The sequence below is a fragment of the Rhagoletis zephyria genome, unplaced genomic scaffold, assembly GCF_001687245.7.
Source record: "Rhagoletis zephyria isolate East Lansing unplaced genomic scaffold, Rhagoletis_zephyria_1.1 Rzeph_scaffold_00031, whole genome shotgun sequence".
NCBI lineage: Eukaryota > Metazoa > Arthropoda > Insecta > Diptera > Tephritidae > Rhagoletis > Rhagoletis zephyria.
The window spans coordinates 598,549-623,763 of NW_016157115.1; the positions used below are offsets into that span (position 1 = coordinate 598,549).

Below are 25,215 nucleotides of genomic sequence, written 5' to 3' on the forward strand. Positions count from 1 at the left end.
CTGTAAAGACTCTTTGTATATCATTTTCAATTTGTCTAGAAGAAATGATATTTAAGTTGCTTATTTTACGTACTCAGGTCTACCAGACTATGATTGCCAGCGAAAAACGGAAACCGCATATCTGCTGTTATTGTTCCGTAAGTGGAATGTTAGAAATTGCACACAGCTGCTAAAAGACAATAGAAGTAAAGTGCTGTATCAAGCGAAACAGATTTTTCCAATACATAGTATAGCATTTCCATGGGCGTAGCCAGGTAGGGGCAGGAGGGTGCTCGAGCCGCCCCCCCCCTAACTTTCAAATTTTCCTTATATATATAAAAAAATAGTACCCTGAAATGCCAGCTTAATAGTGTTGCCCCCCCTCCCCCCCTCCCTAAATTTCATTCTGGCTACGCCGATGAGCATTTCGGTCCTCCTATTGTTTTGTGTGAGTTGTTGTGAAGCAAACCCAGAATGTTCAGCCTCATTGCGAGTGTCATGTCCAGTGCAAGTCCGTTTTCGAGCGTCGAGTGGTAACGAAAATTACTTGGCATAGTCTAAAATTTCTGCTCGACCGTTTCCCAAGTTTAATGTTTCACTGGATACCTTGTTTTGGTGTGGCGCCTTAATAGATATAAGTAAATACAGACGTACAAAAAGCACATACTCTATTTAAACTTTAATTATACTCGTAAAAAACGAAATATATGTACATTGATAGTTTCGAAGAACGGCCTTCGTAATAACTCAGCTTCACTGGGTTGACCGAAATTGTGCTCTATTAACAGTTTTACTTATACCTTTGAGCCTCATGCACAAAAAACACATACATATCTATGTAGTATAACTGAAATTTTCGAATTCACAAACCCATTCATTTTGTCGATTCGAATAAAATCACATGAAAAGTAACGTGCAAAGTTTTTGATTACTTCGGCGTCGTAACCATATTCTCCTTGGATTTAACCATCGCAGTCACACTTCGTTATCGACCGTTGACTCGAGTATGGCACAGAGTTTTATTTATAACTAACTTGCTCAGTGTCTATTGCTTTGTTTGACTCGCCGTCCGTGTTTCTACCAGTGCTTACCTCCTCAAATGCCAAGTAGTCTATTTGGATGCGTACGTGTGGAAAACTACGAAAAAGGATAACACTGAACTAATAGCACACAATCACAGATACACCTTTATACATATTCCAACTGTAAAACACTTGAATAACTTTGATTGAGCGTGTGTTTGCGTGTCTCGAATTGTCTGTTGGCTATTGCCAATCACGAGTGTTCAGCAATTCGCACTCACGTTTACCGTAGCTGTTGTTGTTGTTGGCGCTGGTAAATGCGAGAGGGTGCTCATCAGTTTGACTTTCACTTCGACTTTCACGATGCAATCGTCCTACCGTGCTGACCTCCTGTCGCAGTACTGGTTAAAAGTGCCAATATACGACTTCGATTTCTCATTAGTTTCACACTTTATGTTTGCTTTGTGCGCTTGTGTTATCCATTTTGCTTTTTCTGGCTATTGTGCTTCATTTACAGCACTCTTATCTAAATGCATTTGTGTGCCCGAGTGCGTTTCCGACTAGCCTGGCCAACTGGCTTGGCATCCTGATGTATGCGTGCGAATTTGTGCGTAACAATATGAAATTGATGATTTCGAATGCTTTGTCGACAGTTGATTTGGGTTATTATTGCTATTTTGATTCTCATCCTTTAGCCACTCAGTCAGTTGATATCCCAGTGAATATTGGTTTTATCGAGCACATTTAGTTTTTTTTTTTTTAATTTCTTATAATAAAGCAAGAAGATTGCTCTTCTTTACCATTGAGTTGATAACATCAAATTTCAGTTTGTGTTTGCTTACAGCCACAATATTTTGAAGCGATTCCCGATTACATTTACGCACTGGCTTTAATCCTTTTATGCTAAGCTAAAGGGCGTTAGAGTTCTTGGCAAAAGTATCTAGTAAATATCGGTTTGTGTAAAGACGTTGGTGGTTTGTTTACCACTTTATCTGTGTGATAAATCCAAATGACAGCTATTAAAGTATAAATCACATATTCAGCCACCCCCAGAAAATCTCCTTTACTATGAGCAGCATTGCTAAATTCGTACATATTTTTTAAGTTACTCAGTCTATTACACTAATATATAAGCGTATATACTACTTATGTAGATAGAGAACAAATTTTTAATGTTTATTTTATTCTCATTATCATATCACGTGCTACTACTTGACCGCTTTTTGTTTTAATTTGTCTGCCGCCTTTTATCGGGTTTTCCAAGACCAGAAGGCTAAATTTTGCCTCTGTTTCGTTGGGAAGTTCCAGTAGTTAATCACTGCAAGTGTATATACAGCCAGAGTCAAAAGTTAGTATACACATTGTTCTAATATAATATTTACATTATTTTCACGAAAGAATTCTTTCATTAATTTTTTATGAAAACGTAGTTAATTCTATAACGTAAACCAAGTAATCACAGTTTCACTCTTTTTATAAAATTCACAAAAATTTAAAAGAAATGCATAAAAATGTTGAACTTTTTATTCAGCATTTATATAAATTTACGACTGTGCAGTTTTATAGCCCATTAAATGTTTGGAGGGTGTTGTGGCTTTTTCTCCATATAATAATCGATTTTGATCATGCGTTATACGAGTATGTATGAAGAAAATGCGCGACACCATCTAAAAAATCAACGGTAAACTTAAGAGATTTCAAACTTGCACTTTGCTGTACTAAAATTAAATGGTCTTCAAAACTTCAAATTCGATTTTTGTCGCAGCCAGTGCAACTATTATACATACTTTTAAGCAAGCTCCTATTTTCTTCGAAACCCGTCGTACATACTTATGTATATGCAAACTGGGCCATGTAACTTGCGCGAACATCTTTATCTTTACTTGATATCGGCCATTTGAAAAATCCCGTCGCGTATTGTATTAGATGGTTTGTCACCCAAGTATATCAAACAGATAGCGGCAACTTCAATCTGAAATAATCTGCAGGAATGGTTAACCAGGTGTTTTTAACCTCACTCCTACAGGAACTCGTAAAGAAAGTGTTTAACTGTTTTGTCGAGCGCTAGTTCTTGCAACTCCCGCAGAACTTGTTGAAAGGTATGCCGATCACTTTGGCATCTACATCTATGGGTCAGTGTCCCGAGCAGATAGCCGCGGATTTTTCAGGTATTTTACTTGCTCATTCTTAGCAAAGTTTGGTTTTGAAGTGGGTTGTATGTAAATTTCGGTAATCCTGCTTTTGATTTACTTAAACGAGGCGCCCATGTCCATCGCATATGGGACGCTTTTAGTGTTCAACCGCAGGAGAGGAGTATGCCTGAGTTGTCGTTTGGAAAGGTTTGCGTGCTCCGGTAGATCAAGAAACTGCTCGTAATTACAAAAATTGGTCTGCGCTTGATCTCCATGCTCACATTATTGTTGAAGTCATCCATTATTTTAAATGATGCTGTTTTTCACATAGAGGGCTACAATCCCAGCTCACAATGGTAAATACTAAAAAAAATGCACTCTCTGAGGTTGCATTGGTTTCATTCCGATCCCAAAATACAGCAGCTTTGACTAAAATATGATTTTTTGAACAAATTCGTTGTCCAGTTCGTTTGCATTATTTTCCAACGTTGCTCAAACCTAAAGCGATTCATTTCATAAAAAAAGCACCTTTACTATGCACATCTTTAACATTTTCCTCAAATAATTTATGTTCATGTCTTCATTCATTTCCAGATCGCATGACCGGGAAAGCGGCGACTACGCAGGCTCAATATCGGATCTGCAAAGTGTCACTTCGCGTCTAAGTGCTGTGTCGGTAAGTAAAAGCAAATAATATAAAACTGAATAATTTCAAACTTCTAAGAACTAAATGAAAAGCTGAAATTAGCTTTGTGCCAAGAAAAACATGTCAAAGACAATTTGCAGCAAATGCGATAAAATAAAATAATAAAAGTATTGGTAGAACAACTAAAGGCAATGCAAACAGCAACGCGACCGTCAACCTGTGCACACTTTTTCATCATTTGCGTTAATAGCAAAAGAAAGTATCGAGTTGTCATCTGGTGCAACGCCAGGCGGCAATCAGCATCCAGTAGCCAACAGATGCTAAGCGACCAACGAGTGGTGGCAGCTGTTTCAATGTTGGCGGCCGCTAAATTGATTAAGTGCACTTTAACAACAAACTTTTGCTGCTGTTTTACCGTTTTGCAGTCAGCAAGTAATGATTTCTCCATTCATTCAGTTTGGCACAGCCGCTGCCGCATTTCGACTGCACGGCAACGCTGGGAGAGCAAAGCCAAAATCAAAACAAAACTAAAAAGCTGAAAGCAAAGCAATAAAATTTCAAACAGAAACTATACGTTTTTTTTCGAAAAGCTTTTAAAACAACTTTGCAAATTTGTTGCACTAGTGTAATTTTTGCCGCAGCGTCAACTGCCGCCACTACGATTGCGCTGTACTTTACTACTCATAAGTACATACATATTTATATTCTCTAAATATCTTTTTGTCAATTTGTTTTTCTTTGTCCGCTCTGGGCCAATAGCTGCGTGCCACAATCAGCCAACTCATTTATTACCATTTAAAAGTTGCTCATACGCCATGCGAGTCCGCTAACTTCTAAATTGTATGGATCTGGGCATTTTCACCTGCTATACAAATTTGAACAGCTGTGAAAAAATTGTTATTTAAAACTAGCACTAATTATTTAGTTTATTTTTTTTTCATAAAAAAAATTGTTTTTTTGTACTTATATTTTTTCAATCACTTTTGACTGTTATAATGGGCAATGCGTTTCCATGACCTGTATAAATATTTCATGAACTAGGAAATTAAATCTGAAAACAAATGTTGTGGTAGAAATGACCGAAAAAACAAAAATTTAAAAATAGCAATTATTCTTGATTGCTAAAGTTAAGGTCATAAAATAGCGATTAAATTTGATCAAAAAAATCCAAATCCAATCGTAACGGTAGAATTATGATTTTTGTTTTAAAAACCAAAGCCTTTACGGTTTTTGCTTCTAAGAAATTTAGTTTACTCTGAGGATATCTATCGTTTCAACTGTTGAACTAGTGAATATGTAGGATCCATCCAAGTTACTCCAGCACATTTTATGCTTCCGTCCTTCGTGCAAAATGTGCGGCCAATCTAAATTTGCCACCAATTTACTAACCAAAGTGGACATTCTACCTCAACATCCTCCTCCACCACCAACCATGTTTAACTAGTTTTCACTATTTTGCCACTGATTTAAATTTTTCGTTTCATATTTATACGTTTTTGCAGATCGGCACCAACAATTGCACCGCCCGCTATCGTACTCTGAGCGGCGGCATCGGCGCGTCGCCATCGCTCTCGCCAAGCCCATCATCCGATTACGAGGATATTGCGGCAACGCGTGGTCTACCGCCCAGTCTGGCGGCGAAGAGTAAAAAGAACGGCATTCCGCACAAAGCCAACACCATCAGCCAGAAGGCCACAGTGCATCATGTAAGTTAATTACCATTAGAAACGTTGAACGACCAGCATGCAGCCTGCAGCTGAGTGAATGAATGTTAGTGTGCGTTTGTATGTGTTCAACAAATAGAAAATTTGCAATTTGCCGTTGTAAATCTCATGAAAATCAAAAAGTTTGCTCTCCAAATGCAAATGATGTGTTGAAATGTGTAAATGGGAACCGAATAATCGAGTAATAATGCACACAAGGAATGTGAGCGCATTTGTTAGATCCTAGAGTGAGTTTGTGTGCGGCCTCGTACTTTTTGCATGAAAATTATAGAAACGAATTGAAACTAGCAGCGGCCTCTGTCCAGTCACCAGCGTATTTGTAAGCCGGCAACTTAAGCAAATGGCTCAGAGGTTGGCAACCAAACAGCCAAGTGCCTACACAACTAGCCTGCAAAGCCGGGGTGCGACTAGTCACCCATTTCAGTTACACAACTTTGCCAGCTACTTGTTGTTGTTACTTTAGTTTTGCATTTTTGTGTTTACATTTGCAATCCGATTTTGTATCTACATAAATCGTTGGTAAGTTAATTCTGTTTGTACGCATGCTTCTCTGTGTGTGAGTGTGTAGGCAACTCTTTTTAATCGCATTATAGAAACTTTTCCACTACTTGCCATCATTTCTGCATTGACCAAGGCTGAATTAGTTTAGCTTTGTTCCATTTTGATTGGTATTCGAAATCGTAAATGTTCCTGTGGTTCAAATATCTGACCCCAATTGTTTGAGGCTTTTTAAATTACATATTTCGGCTATATTCATATAAACTACGGCTCTGGTCAACTTTGTGAGAAAATTATTGCAAATTTTAAAAGCATTTTGTAAGAAGTGTACCCGCAATGCAATCACTACCATATTAAGGTTTAACCATGAAACGAATTCATATGCAGAAACAGTCATTTCGTGATTCCTCTTAAAAATGCTACGTTGTCTATTTTTGGCATAATTTAAGGTAGATATGCGCTGTATATTTTATTGGATTATTGCATGCGTTATGCATTTCGTTTTGTAATTAAGAAGTATACATTTTCTTTGGTAAGTTTAAGTGGAGAAACTGACAGCAACTAAATAGAAGATTGTCAATTAAATGGTCTTGTATGATGCCAATTTTATAAGTCTTAATTCGAACCCTTTTATTGTGACTTTTTTTACCGGAATAACCATTTGCCTCTTATATGATAGATAAGGTACTTCGGGAAAATCTCAAGGTTTGAAATTACACAAAAAAAGCCAAAACACGTGAACTTAACATTGGGTCGTAAATTATGGATCTGTATACTGTTTTTCCAGATTAGGTAATTTTCGCAAGATATTTTCTTTTTTTATTAAAAAAAAAATGCAAACTTCAACAAGAAAAAAATTAAAATATATCAAATATTTTCTAGTTTCTTTAGTTTGCTTAAAATCACCTCCTTTTTACAAAAAATCACTAGCTAACGATGTAAATGGATGAATAAATAAACTAGTTTTGAATGTTTAAATGAAAATATGAAATATTTTTTGTATGAAGTAGGGCCAGGGGCCTATTTCATTGAAGTGACAGGTGCGACAATTGGCGATTTTTCTATAAAATTTCACTGCCACAATTGTCGGCGACTTTTTTCCTGTTTCATATACGTTTGTAGGCAACTGTGAAAATTTTTGTAAAACGACAGTGATAATATGGAATATTGTCGACAATTCTGCTGACAATTGTCACTCTGACAAAATTGTTGCGACAATAGCGACGAAACCAAATAGCTCCGTCGCAAAGCGTTCACAGGAGAGTTTTGTAAATGTATTTATATGGTAATTGTGCGCATTTCATTACTATTCAATAGTTTTAATATTTCTTAAAACTAAAATAATACAATGTAATTATTACATATGATTTTCATATACATTTTATATGACTTGCGACAATTTTGTTAACTACAATTTTGAACCCTGACAATGACAATTTGTCACTTTTTCGTTGGAAGTTGTCATGGAATTTTAGAGGTGGTGACAATTGTTGTTATGAAAAGAAAAAAACCACCCTCCAAACTGTCGCATTGTCACTGACAACATGGAAAGTGCTCGTCGTTACAAAATTATCACTGTCGCTTTATGAAATAGGCCCCAGGTAATCATATTACTCATACGCCACAACGTACATGGCCGTACTTGTACAATGTATTCGCTCGCAATGCGAACCTAAAATTAAATTATATTGTAAAAATTACCTGATCTAAAAAAATGGTATACAGATCACAAACAAACAAAATTAAGTTTACGTGTCTCGGCTAGTGAAGTTTACTCCTTGACTCAAGCAAAAATGTAAGCATAAAAATTACGCAATCAAAAATTGCCGCCCTAGGCCAATTTTATTATACTAATATTCAATGGACTACAGAACTGCATACTCCAAGTCTTTCTAAGGAATCTTCTTAAAAAGCTCGAAATTTTACGAAAGTTAGTTGAATTTTTTTAATATTACCTAAAGGTTGAACTTGGGTTTATACGCGTTTTGTTAAAAAATTCACACATTTTTATAAATATTACTCAAATTAAATAACAAGATTTTTAATTCTTAAATGTGGGATGGGGTTATAATTTTGACATGGGGTTTATTGGTATACACTTTTAAACTTTTTTTTTTATTATTTTGCTAGTCATAGCGTCAAACGGTCAATTTTTTTATAACTTATAAAATGTTTTTTTTTTCGATTTTAATCGAAACGATCGATTAATGGGTTAATTTCTTACTATGAATTGTAATTAATAATCAAATGCTTTCGATTAATCAATTAACCGATTAACCCATTATTAGATTTTTTCACCATCACTAGTCTCGGCGCCTTTTTGTGTCATTTTAGCGTCCCTACATTGTAATTATCAGCCAGATTTGTATATATGTAGATATTGATTAAAGGGGATCCGGAATTAATATTTTGAAAAGAGTTGAGCGAGAACTGTATTTGAAAAATTTAAATTTTTAATTAAAAATACTTGCTTTCTTCATATACCAAAGCTTCTCCATTTAATTTTCATAGCCAGTGGAAAAAACAATATACATACATACGCACGAAACTATGGGTCGAGATTTTTTTAAAGGACTTTGAGGTTTTAAAGATATGATTAATTAAAAAAATTATTTAAAAAATCAGTGCAATGTAGGATTACAATATGGGTACCAAATGAAAAGAAGAGGCTATGTAGAAAATAAAAGTGTAGAGTTTTTTTTAGCTTTACAAGGACAAATAGTTAATGAAATTGCGCCTTAGATTAAGTTTAATTTTTAAGCTAACAAAGTTAGAAGGACGAAACTCGAGGAAGTGGTGGTGTATATATTAGTCCTGCACATATAATTTTTTCAAAAATAAATATTGCAAATTTTTAAATAAAAAATATATGTAAAAATAGCTTATTTTTTATTATTTTATTAAATAGTACAAGCTTTTAGCTTTCAAAGGAAGAAATAAAAACCTGCTAATTTTTTGCACTTTCTGAAGTAATGTGTTTTTCGCTAATGCATAAAATCATTTTTTGTCATTGCCTTGAGATCTGCACGATTCGTTCCATTTTCAAAAATGAAGTGTCAGATTAAAAAGCTTGACCTGTTGACAAATAGAGGGTTTATTTTTTTAAAAAGAGTTGCCACCTGTTAAAAAATTAGATTGTTACAAAATTAGATTACAATTTTTGTATGAGTTAAATGAAGAAATTGAAGAGATGGGTATCAATCGAAATGCATACTAACTACATGCAGAAAGTTGCCACCTGTTTAAAAAATTAAATTCCACTTGAATTAAAGGAATTAGGTAATTTAAATAGATAGGTATCACCATAAGGGAGTCAGACGAAAGATATTTAAGAAGGTTTTAGCTAAAAAATATCACGAGTAGGGTTGCCACCTCTTTATAAAGTCGAATTTAGTTAAACTAAAATAATAATTACGTCAAACCATAGGATTACGCCATCGTATTTGTTATTTTATTACAAATATATACATTTTTAATCAGTGATTTTTTCTGATTACAATTCCTTTAAATTATTGGACTCTTAAATTAACTCATTAATGTTTTTACTCGTCACTTATTTCTTTCTAAATATGTCAACTTTTTTCATTTTTCTGATACTAATTTTGATATACATATTTTAGTTACCTTATTCCCTTAATTAAAGTGAATTTGATTTTTTAAACATGTGGCAACCCTTTTACCTGTCGTTTGGAAGTAAAGTATTTTCAAAACTAGTTCAATTGATACCCATAATGCAATATCTAGTTCATTTGACTTACTAAATAATTTTAATAAAATGTTACAAATTTGGCACACTTTTAAAAATAAAAACTTTATTGCACATCTACAGGCCAACCCCTGTCATTTGACACCTCACTTTTGAAAATAGAACGAACTACATATATGTACATACCTATGTAAAAGCCACAATAACACAAAATTTTCAATTTTAATTTTTAATTTACAGTGAAAGTATGAAAGTTATCTAAATACTAATTGCATTTTTGAATTTAGCGTCCTCAATTTTACTAAGAAGCGAATTTTCATTTAAATCCGTCCATAACTCTATTTTTGCCCGCGTTTTATATGGAAGGGAAGCACTGTGTGTCGCGACAATTTTGTCAGAGTGACAATTGTCAGCACAGTTATCGACAATATTCCATATTATCACTGTCGTTTTACAAAAATTTTCACAGTTGCCTACAAATGTATATGAACCAGGAAAAATGTCGCCGACAATTGTGGCAGTGAAATTTTATAGAAAAATCGACAATTGTAGCACCTGTCACTTTTATGAAATACGCCCCTGGAGTTCAAGTTTACCAATTGTCGTTTATGTCACAATGGCGATTTAGGGGGTTTTTAAACTGGTCGATGGGCGGTTTTGCAAAAACATCGACGATTTGTATTCTACATTGCACTGCTTTTGTTTATATTTTTTTCGGTTCTTCCTATTTTTGAAATTTCAAAGTCCTTTAAAAAAAATTCTGACATTTCAGAGAAAAATAAATACGCAATTTTACTATATTTTGCCCATAGTTTCGAGAATATATTAATTTTGTTGTGAGTGTTAAATTTACTGTTTATTTGCGGTGTTATATATCGCTAGCTTAGAGTGAAAAGTTGCTAAGTCCACTTTTTATGAAAACTCATATTTTGATATAGGAGGCTAGAGAAATTGAATACGCATCGTTTCGAAAATTATAAAGGTACTTGTCTTATATTTTCCTCTTCATAAGCAATAAAAGGAAAATTTGCTAAGTCCAAAAGAAGCACCACAAATCCGATAAGGCCAAAATAATACGACATCTTTTAATAAATGTCGAATCCTTCTGATTCTTATGGAGTTTTGCTTAGCTTTAAACGCACAAAATGTTTGAATCAAAGTCTTGGGAAATAGTTAAAGAAAATGGCTATAGGAAGATTTTTTCCTCTCCTGTAAAATTTTTAAAATGGGACTTAGCAACTTTTCTTTCTAAGTTAGCGATATGTATACTGCATCAGCTGCTTAGCACATATGTATACCATAGAAATATTAATACTGTTGTTGTGCATTTTGGCTGAATATCACAGCAGTTATCATTTTGCTACATACATCTATGTATGTAATTTACCAATTGATCGTAAGAACTTGAAATCGTTCTATAGCCCTCGTTTTCTTGAGACATCATCGCAAACATCCTGAGATCTCCTTTCGGTGGCTGAATCGATTGGTGGCAAACTGGGATCCTAACTGAATCCTTTGAACAAACAAGGGAAATTAGAATTTCGTCCCTCCTTACTTTGACTTAAACCCTTTATTAAAATCAACAGTCAGTATACAATATGAAGGAGCTAAACATATTAATATGTATGTATATGTTCAGCAAAATCAATGATGGTTTACCATCATAATTTTATGTACGCTCCGGGAATGGAATTGATGACCTCTGCTCAAAAGTAAACGACTATCTCTCCAGCCTTTCTCGCTTCTTCACTGCAAGGAGCCTAACACTCTCCCCAACGAAATCAACGGTGACCCTCTTCACCACCTCGACGAAGGAGGTCAGGCTAGAATTAGGTATACACGTCGATGGAACACCAATACCGACTGTAAATAACCTGAAAATTTTAGGGGTCGATAGCCTGCTCTCCTACTCCATGCACACAACCGCGGTTGTCAATAAAGTACAGAGCCGCAACAAGGTCCTCAAGTCGCTCGCCGGCAGCACTTGGGGCAAAGACAAAGAAACGTTGCTGGCAACATACAAGGCAATTGGCCGGCCGGTTCTAAACTATGCTGCGCCAGTTTGGACGCCGGGGACTAGTTGGACGCAGTGGACGAAGCTACAGACTTGTCAGAACGCCGCACTCCGGACAGCGAGCCATTAATGACATCCATAGAGAGTCAGTCACCACCTACCTCGACTCTCGACCTATGAATGCCGTAATAGGAGCCCAATCACCGCCTGTAGAAGAGACGGAGCTGCAATTGCCAAGAGAGACCCGCGATACCCTGGCTCAATTACGGTCTGGATACTGTAGCCGCCTCAACAGCTATCTGTCCAGACTCGACCCCAATATCCCCAATGAGTGCCCGGCATGCGGAGAGTCCCCCCACGACACCAACCACCTCTTTGCATGCCAGCTCAATCCGACTCAGCTAACACCCCTCTCCCTCTGGTCCGAACCCATCGAAACAGCNCGGAAAACCCCCCACGACACCAACCACCTCTTTACATGCCAGCTCAATCCGACTCAGCTAACACCCCTCTCCCTCTGTTCCGAACCTATTGAATCAGCTCGTTTCCTGGGCCTCCCGTTAGTTGAGCTTGACGAAAATGATTGAACGTAGACCCGAAAAAAGCGGGGCTTAGTAGTGCCGCTACAACAACAACATGGTTTACCATCATTTGTTATTGGAAAACCGTTAACTGCCAGCAGTTTTCGTCTAACTCTGCTAAATATCACATCAGAAAAAAACTTTTTTAAGTCTTCGCATACCCATCTAAGTTCACTCAAATAAGTATTTTTGTTTATAATCTAAACCTAAGTAAAGCAAGCTGAGGTATGCCGGTACCAGATAAGTATACTTTACTAAGATCTGCTTTCATGTAAACCAAATTTACTCTGATCAACACTTTGGATAGATTAATTCAACAATGAATGTGTTCATCAGCGTCACAACTGTTCCTAAAGCAAAGATCACACGATTTCCACATTTGTACATTTTGGCACTCACAGAGTGGTGTTCTCTAGAAATTTTTATCGAAAATGAGTTCAGCTTGAAAAAAAATTTCCAAACAACACCACTCTGTAAGTGTGAAAATTTACACATGTACAAACCGTGTGGTCCCTACGAACCACTTTATACATTTATTTTAACAGAGCCCGAATTAATTCTGACAAATACCAAGCTCTTAATTATATATATCAATTCAAAGTATAATAAGGAAAATTTATTAATTTATTGAACAAATCGCTTATTTAAAGAAATTTCTTGCTGTCTATACACTGGCTCTAACATTGAAAATCTTAACTGGATTTACAACACCTGCCTTGGGTTAAACATTTCACAAGTATCGAGTAATTATTCGTATCTTAAACTGTTAGAAAAATACAGTTTATGAATGGTTGTCCTCTGCATACTTAAGAAATGATGCTATCAATAGAGCCCTAACTAGAGAATCTTGCTAAGAAAGGTTGGCGTCGGCAGGTTAGCTCACGCAGATAACCTTCCGATATAACTCATTGTAGGTAAGCTTCATCACTGGGCTTGTAATTAGTGAGAGAGGGGTTCAGAATGTAATGTATGAATACATGGAGGTTAGAAGTCTTGAGGAGATCAAACGAAGATAGGCACACGCGATATGTACTGGGCACTCACTAAAAGGCTACAGACTTGTTAATGGTTTACCACTAGCATTGGCTTTGAGCCGTACCCTCACATATCCATGTATTTTATTTTTATACCCGAGCGCGAGCGATAATTTTGTTCACATAAGGGTTGTTTGTAACAGGCAAAACGAATCGAATTTCTTCCAAACTTGGCACAGTTGTTAGCCTTGCTACAGCATACCAAATGGCCGAACATTTTTACAATGGACAACGCCCACATCCCATATAACGGTAATTTAGAGAAATAAGAAATATTCGATAAACCAGTAAATATTAAAGCTAATTTATTCAAAATTGATGCTTGCAACTATTCTTTACCAAGAAATATGTTTATGGAAAATGGGCGTGGCACTGCCCACTTATGTTCACATATATGTATCTCGGTAACCGTTCTACCAATTTGTACCAAACTCGGTACGGTTATTGTGTTTGCCACATAAGAGCAAAACGTTGAAAATTATTGAAATCGGACTAAAATTGAGGCCACTTTTCATATAACGGTAATTTTATGCTTGAAACTTCAATATTTCGAAATTTAAGGACGCTAATTTACTCAAAATTTATACACTTCGGTTTACCATGTAGCGGTAGCTTTCAGAAAGGTGAAAATCATATATTTAATACTTGCGCCGGGTATTTAATGTTCGGCTCCGTCCGANTTATGGAAAATGGGCGTGGCACTGCCCACTTATGTTCACATATATGTATCTCGGTAACCGTTCTACCAATTTGTACCAAACTCGGTACGGTTATTGTGTTTGCCACATAAGAGCAAAACGTTGAAAATTATTGAAATCGGACTAAAATTGAGGCCACTTTTCATATAACGGTAATTTTATGCTTGAAACTTCAATATTTCGAAATTTAAGGACGCTAATTTACTCAAAATTTATACACTTCGGTTTACCATGTAGCGGTAGCTTTCAGAAAGGTGAAAATCATATATTTAATACTTGCGCCGGGTATTTAATGTTCGGCTCCGTCCGAACTTAAACTTTCTTACTTGTTATTCATTAATTTATGGATTTGCATGTGCTGATCAATATGTTTAAATTTTCTAACCTCAAAGTCGTTAGGCTAGCGAAGACCACAATAAGGGTATTCATGGAAATGCATAAATGCCTCGTAAGAGAATGAACCTAGTAAATAAATAAATTTTCCATACAAAATTAAGTTTACGATGAATTGCCCTAATATATAAAATGTATATGGAAAAATAAAGAAAAGCACAGCATTTTAAAGTCGTAATTTTCATAGACTTGTCCAGTCTATAGCTTAGATTAAAATCGCTTTAGTACTTAATTAGTTCAACAGAGCGAGCGTTACCTCTCTGAGAGAACAGATACGGTTCTAATGGCAATTGTAGAAATCAGAAAATTCATAGCCCACTAAATACTATCAATTTGTACAAGTATCAATGGTTCCTTCAACGGACACTACAATGTCAAAATACAAGGAAAAAGTAATAATGGATGAGAACACTATAAATGAGCTTCGGTCGCTGTAAAAGAACTTGACCGAATACATAAAATGCTTAGAGCAACTGTTTCAGCAATTCTGAAGAAAAATGTTAAGGTTGAGTGGGTGAGATTTTTATTTGTATGTATGTTTGCGTGTACATTCGAAATAACTATAGTAGGCACGTTTCGCATAACAATGTAGTTTGTACCTAACCATTTTTTAATAATATACATACGTCAGTGTATATAAATATATGTGAAAGATATATGGATTCATATGTTTGATTATGTACAAATACATATGTCCATCTATGCATATATTCGAGTGTGTTTCGTAATGGAATTTGCTTGCCATGTACTGTTTGTCGGCAGTTTTAATGGCCCTATTTGAATTTGTATGTGTAAGTGTAGTGTGCTTTGTGTTTCATTGTTGCAGCTATTTTTATTATTGTACGGGTGTGGCCCAAAACTTTTTAATGATTTAACTAACAAAACTTTTGCCTTTCAACTTTTCTTTTCCATTCCATATCCGCCAACTTAACTCGAATAACTTAAATAAATTCAACACGACTTCATGCAACTCAACACATGCACACATGACGACAATATGGTTATATTTGCGGCTAACAATTTATACTTTGTCTAAATTTTTTATTTATTTCTTGCTTACTTGTTTGCGCACAACATTGTTTTCATTTTGATTAAATCTGGATTTTTTACGCATAATCCTTAAATTTTATTTATGTCTATATGTGTCGTTCTCAAATTCTTAAATTTATTTCCTTATTGTTTTCTTTACTTCTTCTTTTATTACTGCTCCTTATAACTCTGTCATCGCCAAATTATCGCACAACGCCTAACAATATGCAACGAAACGTTTCCAAAACCAACCAACCAACCAACCAACTAACCAAATAACCATCGTCATCAACGCATTCGTTGCAACTTCATCAACGTAACCTCCATCGAAAACAATAATAACAACAAATGAACTCCGCATCGCCTGGCAGTCGAACGAAATGCGAAACTCACCAAAGGAAATTGGCGTATTTAATGAGAACGGAAGGAACTTTGTAGCCACAAAGGATACTTCGAGGGATTTCAGCAATTCTCAAGATAATACCGACCGTGGCAGCATGAGCGACCAAGCCTTTGCCTGTTCAGCAAGTTCGGTGGAAAGTTTACCCAGCGCTTCCGGTTCAAGTAAGTTTATCCATTCATATGCCCGCCAATAACGATCTCCTTCAACCCACAAATAGTTTTGTTCACTTTCAATTTTTTCCCAAATCTAAAACCGCAACTGCAACCACTTAGCTACGTGCCATAAATACATATGTATGTACATATGTATATCTAAGCCACAACCACCACCCCTTTTTTTAATGACTGGAGTTGTGTGGCCTCCATTTCTCTATTGCTCTACTCGTTTCCTTTGAGCTCGTATAGTGCAGTTACATATTGTTCTATTAACTGTTTATAGGTACTTCGCATATTTCTTACAAGAAAAAATAAAACTGTTAACCGAACATTGGCAGTAAATATCTACTACCTTCAACTATCCTCATCCTGCTGTTTTTTTCTGGAACAAATTCGCTCTCTAGTTCTTGTTGTACTCGCCGTTATTTAAGTGAGTTTTTCGGCAAGCTTTATAAAAACGTGGAAATTCTTCGAACTTAATGAATTTTTAATGTGCTGCTGAAAGTGGAAAAGTTTCCTTAAAACATAAAAACCCGAAAGCAAAATAAATAAAACAAAATGAAATTTGTGTAAAGCGACTCCAACTACAAGGGACGAATGTCGGTACATAACGGTAAACAGATTCAAAGCATTCAAGTTCATATGCGTTTCAACGATTGTGTGAGCTACATGTACTACCAATGCAAATTGGTGGTTGAAATTTGTTGAATGCTCTTACGCACACACAAACGCGTGTGCAACATTGGCGCCCATATACTCGTACATATTTAGCATCAACAAATTTTGACTGCTGCTGAACAATTTTAATGAACAAAACTTTGCATATTCGATGCGGCAAAAACAAAACCTTTAGGATGAATAACAAAAACAATAGAAAGCAATCAAAATCGAATATGATATTGAAAATAAAAATTCCTTACGAACTTAGGAAATTAAAGAAAAATTCACCCTTTAATTGAAAATAAGAACTGCACGAAAGAAAATTCGCTTAGTTAAGTTTGCACGTAGCTAACATTTTTTAATTAGTCATCACTGTTGTTTTTAAGAGATGATTGCTGAGAGCTTAACGTAGAGAAGTTTGTCGTGATGAAATATTTTCAGAACTGTTCAAAGATAGAGTAAAAAATTAAAACGTAAAAGTCATAAAGTTTGAGCTACATAAAACAGCAGTGCAGGCGGCGCGCTGGAAGCACGGTTCTAATCACTTAATTAGCTCAATCAATCTGTCGATTTACGAAAAAACCGAAGACCATCTCACAGTGGTTAAAAATTTGCATTTTGTATTCACAATTCCACGGGGCCCTTATTCTTTCACTCAATTTAATTAAAAAAAAAGCTAATACCAGTTGAGCCCGATTTTTGAATTTTTGTGTTTCTTCTTGTTGCAGCTCACTAAATAAGGAACTGATTGAGATTATACTTAGTTTAGACAAGTGGGTGGTGATTTAATGAGTTATATACAGTTTTGCAGCAAGAGGGCAGTGCCTTTCTTTCCAGTAATTTGTTAACGCCTATTGTAAGTCCATTGGTGCGCCCATAAAGGCATTTCGGACTATGAAATACATCACTAGTTTCTAACAAATAGTCGGCATATTCGTTTGTTTGACTTCTTGGAACTTTGAAGTAACTCTAAAAAAAACGGAGAGTTTTCGTACTGTAAAACGTTCTGCGCACGTTACTGCTATAAAATCTCAAATTTTACGATGTAAAGGTCAGATCGACTCAAATGGCGTTAGTGTTGCGAATTTTAAAGGCTTCTTTACTGACCCTTGAGGGATGAAAATAATTGTCATGAGAATACTCTCATTATCACCGCCTAATTTGTAATGAGAGTGGATAATTATTCTTATCGTTTACCACATTTTTAACCTCATGTAATAAATATGATCTGTTTCCTATGCTACACAATGTCCTTTTTCTTTTACGTTTAAACTGCTTTTGTAAAACGAACTCTTTTCCTTCGCCTTTCACTTCAAACACAGGTACTCAAGCGCTGGTTCGTCCTGGCAGTCCACAGAGCTCTATTTCTACCGAGGACCGCACTTCGTTAGCACCAATTTGCAAAGCCAAAGCACTTGTCGATAGTATGCCGAATCCGTACGATAAGGATGCACTCAAATTTAAGGTAAGTAAGCAGATCAGAAGCGAGCAAGCTGACAAAACGGCTGGCAGTGTTGTCAAGTGATGGTTGGTTGTCGATGACTGAATTTTGAATGCTGACCTTCAGTTAGTGCTGCAAGCAGAATTGCTATTCGCCTACAAACATACATATATACAAATATACATAGATGCATACTATGCTTACTTACTCGTATTTAAATAGTCGATATACTTCTAAACCAAAAACTCTTTGAAGTGGCAGCCTTTAATTTTAGGCTTTTAATGTTTTGCTAAATTCCTTACCACTCCGACAGTGACTACCACTTCTAATGCCGATGAATTTCAAGGCTTTAGAATTTTGGGAGACAAATCTTGAGTGCACTCCACCACTTTAAAGTGTTTTTATTCAACAGAAGCGTAAAGCTTTTTGTTTTATACAGTTGTTCTATTTTCTTTAATATATTTCTGGCAATAAACGAAAATTGTTTTACTTCAGTATATTCCCCTTGCATACTGACAGGTTCTTTTATCGTATTCACTTCTTTGTGCTCTTTACAGAAAGGTGATATAATCGATGTGCTGTCAATGAATGCCTCTGGCATCTGGAAGGGTCGTTGTCACGGCCGTCTCGGACACTTTAAATTCATCAACGTTGAAGTGCTGCCCGAACGTCTGAAGTCATCAAATAGCAAAATTCTTGGTGCGGGTGGTTCGGGCATCGGCGGCGTAGTTGGCGGTGTTGGCATGGGTGGTGGTGCCAGCATGCGGCACACTAGCAATAACGGCCCAAGTTCGGTAGAAGATTTACTCTTTCGCATTGGACTAAAGGAGTATACGTCGGTCTTCGTTTTGAATGGGTAAGTGGCGTATATATATATGTATGTACATATGCAGGTATGAAGTTTGTGAGGAAAACCAAAAAAAAAATCATTGTACTTGTTTATTTTTGAACCCTTAATTCACGATTTTAAATCGATATAAAAAGGAAATGGGGACCAACTTTTACAAATGCTTTGGTATTTATCCATATTTTGACCTCCTTTAAATAATACAATTGGCCTCATTCGCATCACGTTTTGAGTGTTGCACTGTGTAATTAATCGATAAAAGCAACATCTACTTTAATGCTGTTATAACCAAAAACTGGAGAAAAATAGCTTTAATGCTTTGAATTCACATATCGATGTTCCTCAGCAATAACAACATCATTCTAAATTCAAAAAATATAATCCCTTATTGCTTTTAAGTGGCTCATTTCTCTAATCCCTTGTCTAATCCTTAATAAATTAAGACACTATTGAAGTATATGAGCGATCTGTGTTCATATGGCATTGTAAGTCGGTAGGCTGGCTATAATAAAATGCACCATCCCGCTAATTCTTTACTAAGGTCATCCACCCGACTTAAGCTTTTATGCCATATGACCACAGATATGAACTTATATGTAAGTACATAAATTTATTGTTTACCTATATCTATCCATAGAAATTACCTAGTATAAACTAAAATAGATATTTTCTGAATACGCTAATCTTGAAAACTACGTATTAGATTTCAATAAAATTTTCATAGGCTATTCTTTGGACATCTTTTTTCATATTTACAACCACGACACAACTTCATTCAAGAGCCCACGAGCGTTGCAATCTGGAGCATAACATCAAGTTGAACCGACGGTCGCAACGTTTATAGCTTGCTTTATAATAGGAATACCTTTTACAGATGGTTTGTCCGCCTGGTGGCTCCGGAGTCGCGATATTTAGAAAATTTTTATATGTGGAGCGATTTAGTTCAAACATAGTCGCATATTACCCTTATAATAGGAAATAATTTGCCGATGGGGTCGAAATATCTAGAAAATTTTTGTTTGTTGGCCGATTTCAATCAAACTAATTTTGCAAAAAAAGTTTACTCTCTAGGTGGCGCTTGTAATCGGATGAAAAGTTTGGAAATATGTAGAGAACAAGCAGAAAGAAATTTATTTTTAATACTATGTACTTTCGTTCAAAATCTAGTTTTTGTATGGAAGCCGCCAAATCACTCACTAAACTAATATTGGAATTTTCAAGTAACTGCTACAACATTGACCTAATTACAGTCTTTAATAAAATTCAGTATTTTAAAGGAGTTATGGCTAAATCAAGTTAGATTTCTATTACTTACACTCTGTAAAGAAACAAATAAAACAAGTAAGAAAGTCTAAGTTCGGGTGGAGCCGAACATTAAATACCCGGCGCAAGTATTAAATATATGTTTTTTCACCTTTCCGTAAGCTACCGCTAGATGGTAAGCCGGGGTGTATCAATTGTGAGTAAATTAGCGTCCTTAAATTTCGAAATATTGCAGTTTCAAGCATTTCTGAAATTTACCGTTATATGAAAAGCGGCCGTAATTTTGGTCCGATTTCAACAATTTTCAACGTTTTGCTTTTATGTAGCAAGCACAATAAAAATACCGAGTTTGGTACAAATTGGTAGAACGGTTACCGATATATATATATGTGATCATAAGTGGGCGGTGCCACGCCCATTTTGCAAAATTTTACCATAAACGTATTTCTTGGTAAAGAATTGTTGCAAGCATCAATTTTGAATAAATTTGCTTTAATATTTACTGATTTATCGAAAATTTTGTATTTCTCTAAATTACCGTTATATGGGATGTGTGCGTGGTTATTGTCCGATTTTTTAAATTTTCGGCCATTTAGTATGCTGTATCAAGGCCAACAACTGTGCCAAGTTTGGAAGAAATTTGTGCAGCGATTACCAAGATATACACATGTAACCATAAGTGGGCGTGGCTATGCTCGACCCTATTAAGCTGGAATTTCAGGGTAGCATTTTATATATTTATAAGGAAAATTTGAAAGTTAGGGGGGGGCTCGAGCACCCCCCTGCACATACCTGGCTACGCCCATGGTTGCAGAAGGGCGTTGTTTGGAAATATTTTATTGGGCTGAACTGGTTGTTGAGGAAAATTTTTAGACAACACCCCTCTGTGATCAACCAAACAAGCTTAGGTTTATGTTCGTTTAAAAAATACTTTTTCTGTTCAATAATTTCTAATCACTAACAAGGAAAAACCAAAAATAGCACTGTTTAAAAAAATCCTCCAACATTTTTTTAGTGTACACTTCAAAAAAATAAATACACAGGTCCACAAAAAAAAATGGTCGTGATGAAGCAAAACGGAGTCCAGATTCGTGTTCAGCGACCCCAAAAACATATCATAGACTAAGTTTGGTCAAAACCTTTCATCGATTTTTTGTTTAGCTTTTTATTTAACTGGCCGTAAAGCTCCATAAATCAGCTTCTATAAATATATAAGTGCTGTTTTTGGTTTTTCCTTGTTAGTGTTTAGAAATTATTGAACAGAAAAAGTGTTGGTTGGAAAAGTGGTTGATCACAGAGTGGTGTTGTCTAAAAATTTTCATCAAGAACCAGTTCAGCCTAATAAAAAATTTCCAAACAACGCCCCTTTGCAATTAGCAAAAACAAACCTGTACAAAATGAACATTTGAAAACGCAATTAATCGTTGGCGCTGCAGTTGCTAATAGTTAATAATTATTTAGTTTATTACTTAGCTTCTATTACTTCATAAAAATATGTACAAAACACAGTTTTACATGTTAATTTGTGCAAGTATTCTAATGGCAGTTGTTTATATTTTTTCTAGATATGAGGACCTCGAACTCTTTAAGGAACTGGAACCAGCTGACTTGGATTACCTGGGTATTATTAACCAGGAGCATCGTGCCAAATTGCTGACAGCTGTGCAGTTGTTGCACGATATTGAATGTAAGTACATAGATAAGTACAGATAAAAATACATATACGTACTAATTTATATATGGGTGTTTCCAGCGGAAGGTCCACCACGACAAAAAAAAATAAAAGTTTTATATCTAACGTATTTACCGGCCGATTTGTCTGCTTTTTAAAATATATACTGGCTGTGTAAGAAGAATAATGTTTGCATAAATTGGTCTTCCTAGGTGGTGCCATGGTCGAGATATTTCGAAAAACCGTATTTATGGTCCGATTTGGTTCGAATTTGGCGCATGTGGTTGAAACATAATAAATCATAGATTTCNAGATAGATAGATATATAGTTGGTTGGGTATGGCACTGCGACCAGTAGGTCTATTGTGCCCCTAGCTCATCACAATACATCAACCAGCCCCAGAGTGTCTATAAATTTCATAATAGACCCCGGGGACAGTGAGTGTATGTGCTCCTCTCTTGGCCAGATATGCCCTATGCTCCTATACCTCCTGCGTGCAACGGCATCACACTCCATAAGAAGGTGTAGAGGAGTCTCTTTGGCTGCATCGCAAAAGCTACACAGGTCGCTGGACCAGATACCTAATTTATACAGGTGCCCTCTGAGCCTACAGTGGCCCGTCAAAAAACCTGTAATAATTCTTAGTTTCTCTTTTGGGAGATCCATGAGAAGCCTGTATCTTGACAGATTGTAACCTCCTAATAAGCTTTTTGCCTGACGTTGGCCCATGGTGCCAAGCCAGTGCAATTCCCTCAGTTTGCTGTTGTCCCTTCTGAGCATTTCCTTTATGGTGTTTGGTCCTACTGCCAGAAAGGGCTCAGGTCCTATCGGGGTCGAGGAAGCGGCCGTTCTGGCCAGATGATCAGCTTCCTCATTTCCTGCGACCCCCATGTGCCCTGGTACCCACATTAGTTGGATATCATTGACCTCCGCCAGAGCATTGAGCCTCTCGACACACTCCCTAACCAAGGAGGACTTGATCTCGAATGATGCGAGGGCCCTTAATGCCGCCTGGCTATCACTTAGTATAAGTATCCTTTCATTCCTATAGTTCCTGCGAATATTAATCTCAGCGCACATACTGATGGCATAGACCTCCGCTTGAAAGATGCTAGGGAAAGTCCCCAGGGACACCGAAAGCTTCAGCCTAGGGCCGTACACGCCTGCTCCAATCCCCGCGGGTGTTTTAGAGCCGTCCGTGTACCACTGTATTGTGCTCGCCTGTATGTGACTCTCCATAATAGAGGTACACCAGGTCGCCTTGCTATAAGTGTGGGTCCTGAAATTTCTCTTGAATATCACCTCTCTGTTGATATCGTCCCTGGGGAACAAAGCCAGGGGGAGCTGGGTGCCTAGCTTGTCCCTGTTCCTAGATGATAACACCTTGCCTTTGCCGAAGCCCTCTCTCGCAAAGTTAAGGAGGGTTCGCTTTGCAGCCTGTTCAATTGAGAGATGCAGTGGCTCGAGTTCCAGCATTACCTCTAGCGCTGCCGTCGGGCATGTGCGCATTGCTCCCGTAATGCAAACACATGCCAGACGTTGAATCTTGGAGAGGGTCTGCCTCACCGTTCCTATAGTAGTCCTGGAATACCAAGCCACCGCACCATAAGTCACTATTGGTTTCACTATCATTGTGTACATCCATCTGAGGATCCTCGGAGTGCACCCCCAGGATTTACCCGCCAGACGTTTGCACACCATCATCGCTCTCGTGGCCTTAGAGGTGACCACATCAACATGGGCCCTCCACAGAAGCTTGGAGTCCAGGGTAAGCCCCAGATACTTAACCTCTGTGGCGACACTGATTGCGACCCCGTCCAAGGTCAAGTTCCTCATCCCCTGGAGATTTCGTTTCTTGGTGAAGGGGACTATGGCTGTCTTAGAAGGGTTGATATTTAAACCTACGTCTGTGCACCACCTTTTCGCGCCACCATGGGAATGCCCATATTCAAAATAATATGGGTATTCATGGAAACGCGTATGCCTCGGTACCCCGTAAATAAACCGATTTGTTATACAAAATAAAGTAATTTTACGAGGGTACGAGGAATTTGTGCGTTTAGATGAATTGCCCTAATAATTATTAATAAAAAGTCTAACGCAAGTAAATATTTCGACCTAGTAACTTTTCTCCCATGTACAGTTGCGTCTAATTTTGCTTTTACAAATATTTACTAACTACTAATTTTCTATTAACATTTCGTTTTTGCTACAGCTTCCCATTTTTCTCAAACAGGTTCCGATGGCGATATCGCCGGCTCCAGTTCGGAGAATGACGAAACGCGCCTAAATAACATCAATAAAAAGCATGGCACATCACCATTCGGCCGTCGTCATTTCCCACGGGACTCGGGCTGCTATGAAGGCTCTCCTGTGCCCACCTCACATACACCTATACAGAACATACCATCCACCGATGAGTCGAACAGTTTGGACGATGTTGTTACCAAGTGTTCCAGCGAGATCATGAAGCGCGTCGAGAGCGCACGTCGGCAAAAAGAAAACCCATTCAAAGCCGGACTATCGGCCCGTGTTGGTAAGAAAGCGCTGTTGGGTGGCAGCCTTATGGGCGAAGACACGTTGACGCGCGGCGGCGGTCTTAGTGAGAAGTCAAGCGATTCGGGCGTGAGCAGCAGTTCGCTGTCTTCGGGTCCGATGAAGAATAGCACTTAACACTTACCCACCATACTCGCCCACGAGCTGATGCTCGGCGTCGGTCTGCCCGGTCCCGGTGTGGGCTTGGTTGGCGGCAGCATCGGCGGTGCGCTGGGTGGTGGTGGTGCCACATCGCCCACCACATCTACCGCATCGGCGGGTATCGTTAGCTGCGGCAGTAGCGGTGGCCTAGCAAGCAGTATTGGGAGTGGCATACAGTTGGGCTCAGCTTGCAGTACACTACCGCACCCACCATCTTCCGCCGCTGCAGCTGCCGTCGTATCCAATGCGTTGGCAGCTGCATCGGCAACTTGCGGCGGAGTGGGTAGTGCAACGGCAAATTTAAATAGGAATTTAGTGATACTAAGAAACCATTTGCGTAAAAATACAAACACGGCGCCGACAGTGGCAGTGACGACAGCGTCCTCCCCTACTCCGACAACTCCGACTAATATGGGTATATTCAACGATGTGACACCGACCAATACCAATATTAATACACTCAGCAGCACAATCAGTATCGGTAACACCAACACCAACAATATCAATACAAATCTGGATAGAGATCAATAGCCCAACGGTAAAAAGGGTGAATGTTACAATGGAATTTTTGATTTGGTTTGTAAATTAAGTTATATTAATTAAAAGCAAAAATGTTGTGT

The 25,215-nt window shown here is 37.3% G+C and overlaps 1 protein-coding gene across 2 annotated transcripts in view; it reads left to right on the forward strand.

The window, feature by feature from the left end:
* SKIP (Shal K[+] channel interacting protein) overlaps positions 1–24,586 on the forward strand; it is a 570,918-nt gene extending 546,332 nt beyond the window's left edge. The window contains exons 12-18 of one of the 2 annotated variants that reach the window (XM_017617810.1): positions 3,728–3,809; positions 5,282–5,485; positions 15,828–16,020; positions 17,997–18,139; positions 18,673–18,971; positions 21,791–21,912; positions 24,114–24,586. In XM_017617810.1, the coding sequence (XP_017473299.1) occupies positions 3,728–3,809; positions 5,282–5,485; positions 15,828–16,020; positions 17,997–18,139; positions 18,673–18,971; positions 21,791–21,912; positions 24,114–24,571 (1,501 nt within the window). In that variant the 3' untranslated portion in view covers positions 24,572–24,586. The remainder of the gene's footprint in view (positions 1–3,727; positions 3,810–5,281; positions 5,486–15,827; positions 16,021–17,996; positions 18,140–18,672; positions 18,972–21,790; positions 21,913–24,113) is intronic. The other variant, XM_017617820.1, reaches the window with a different exon arrangement.
* The last annotated feature ends 629 nt before the right edge of the window (positions 24,587–25,215 follow it).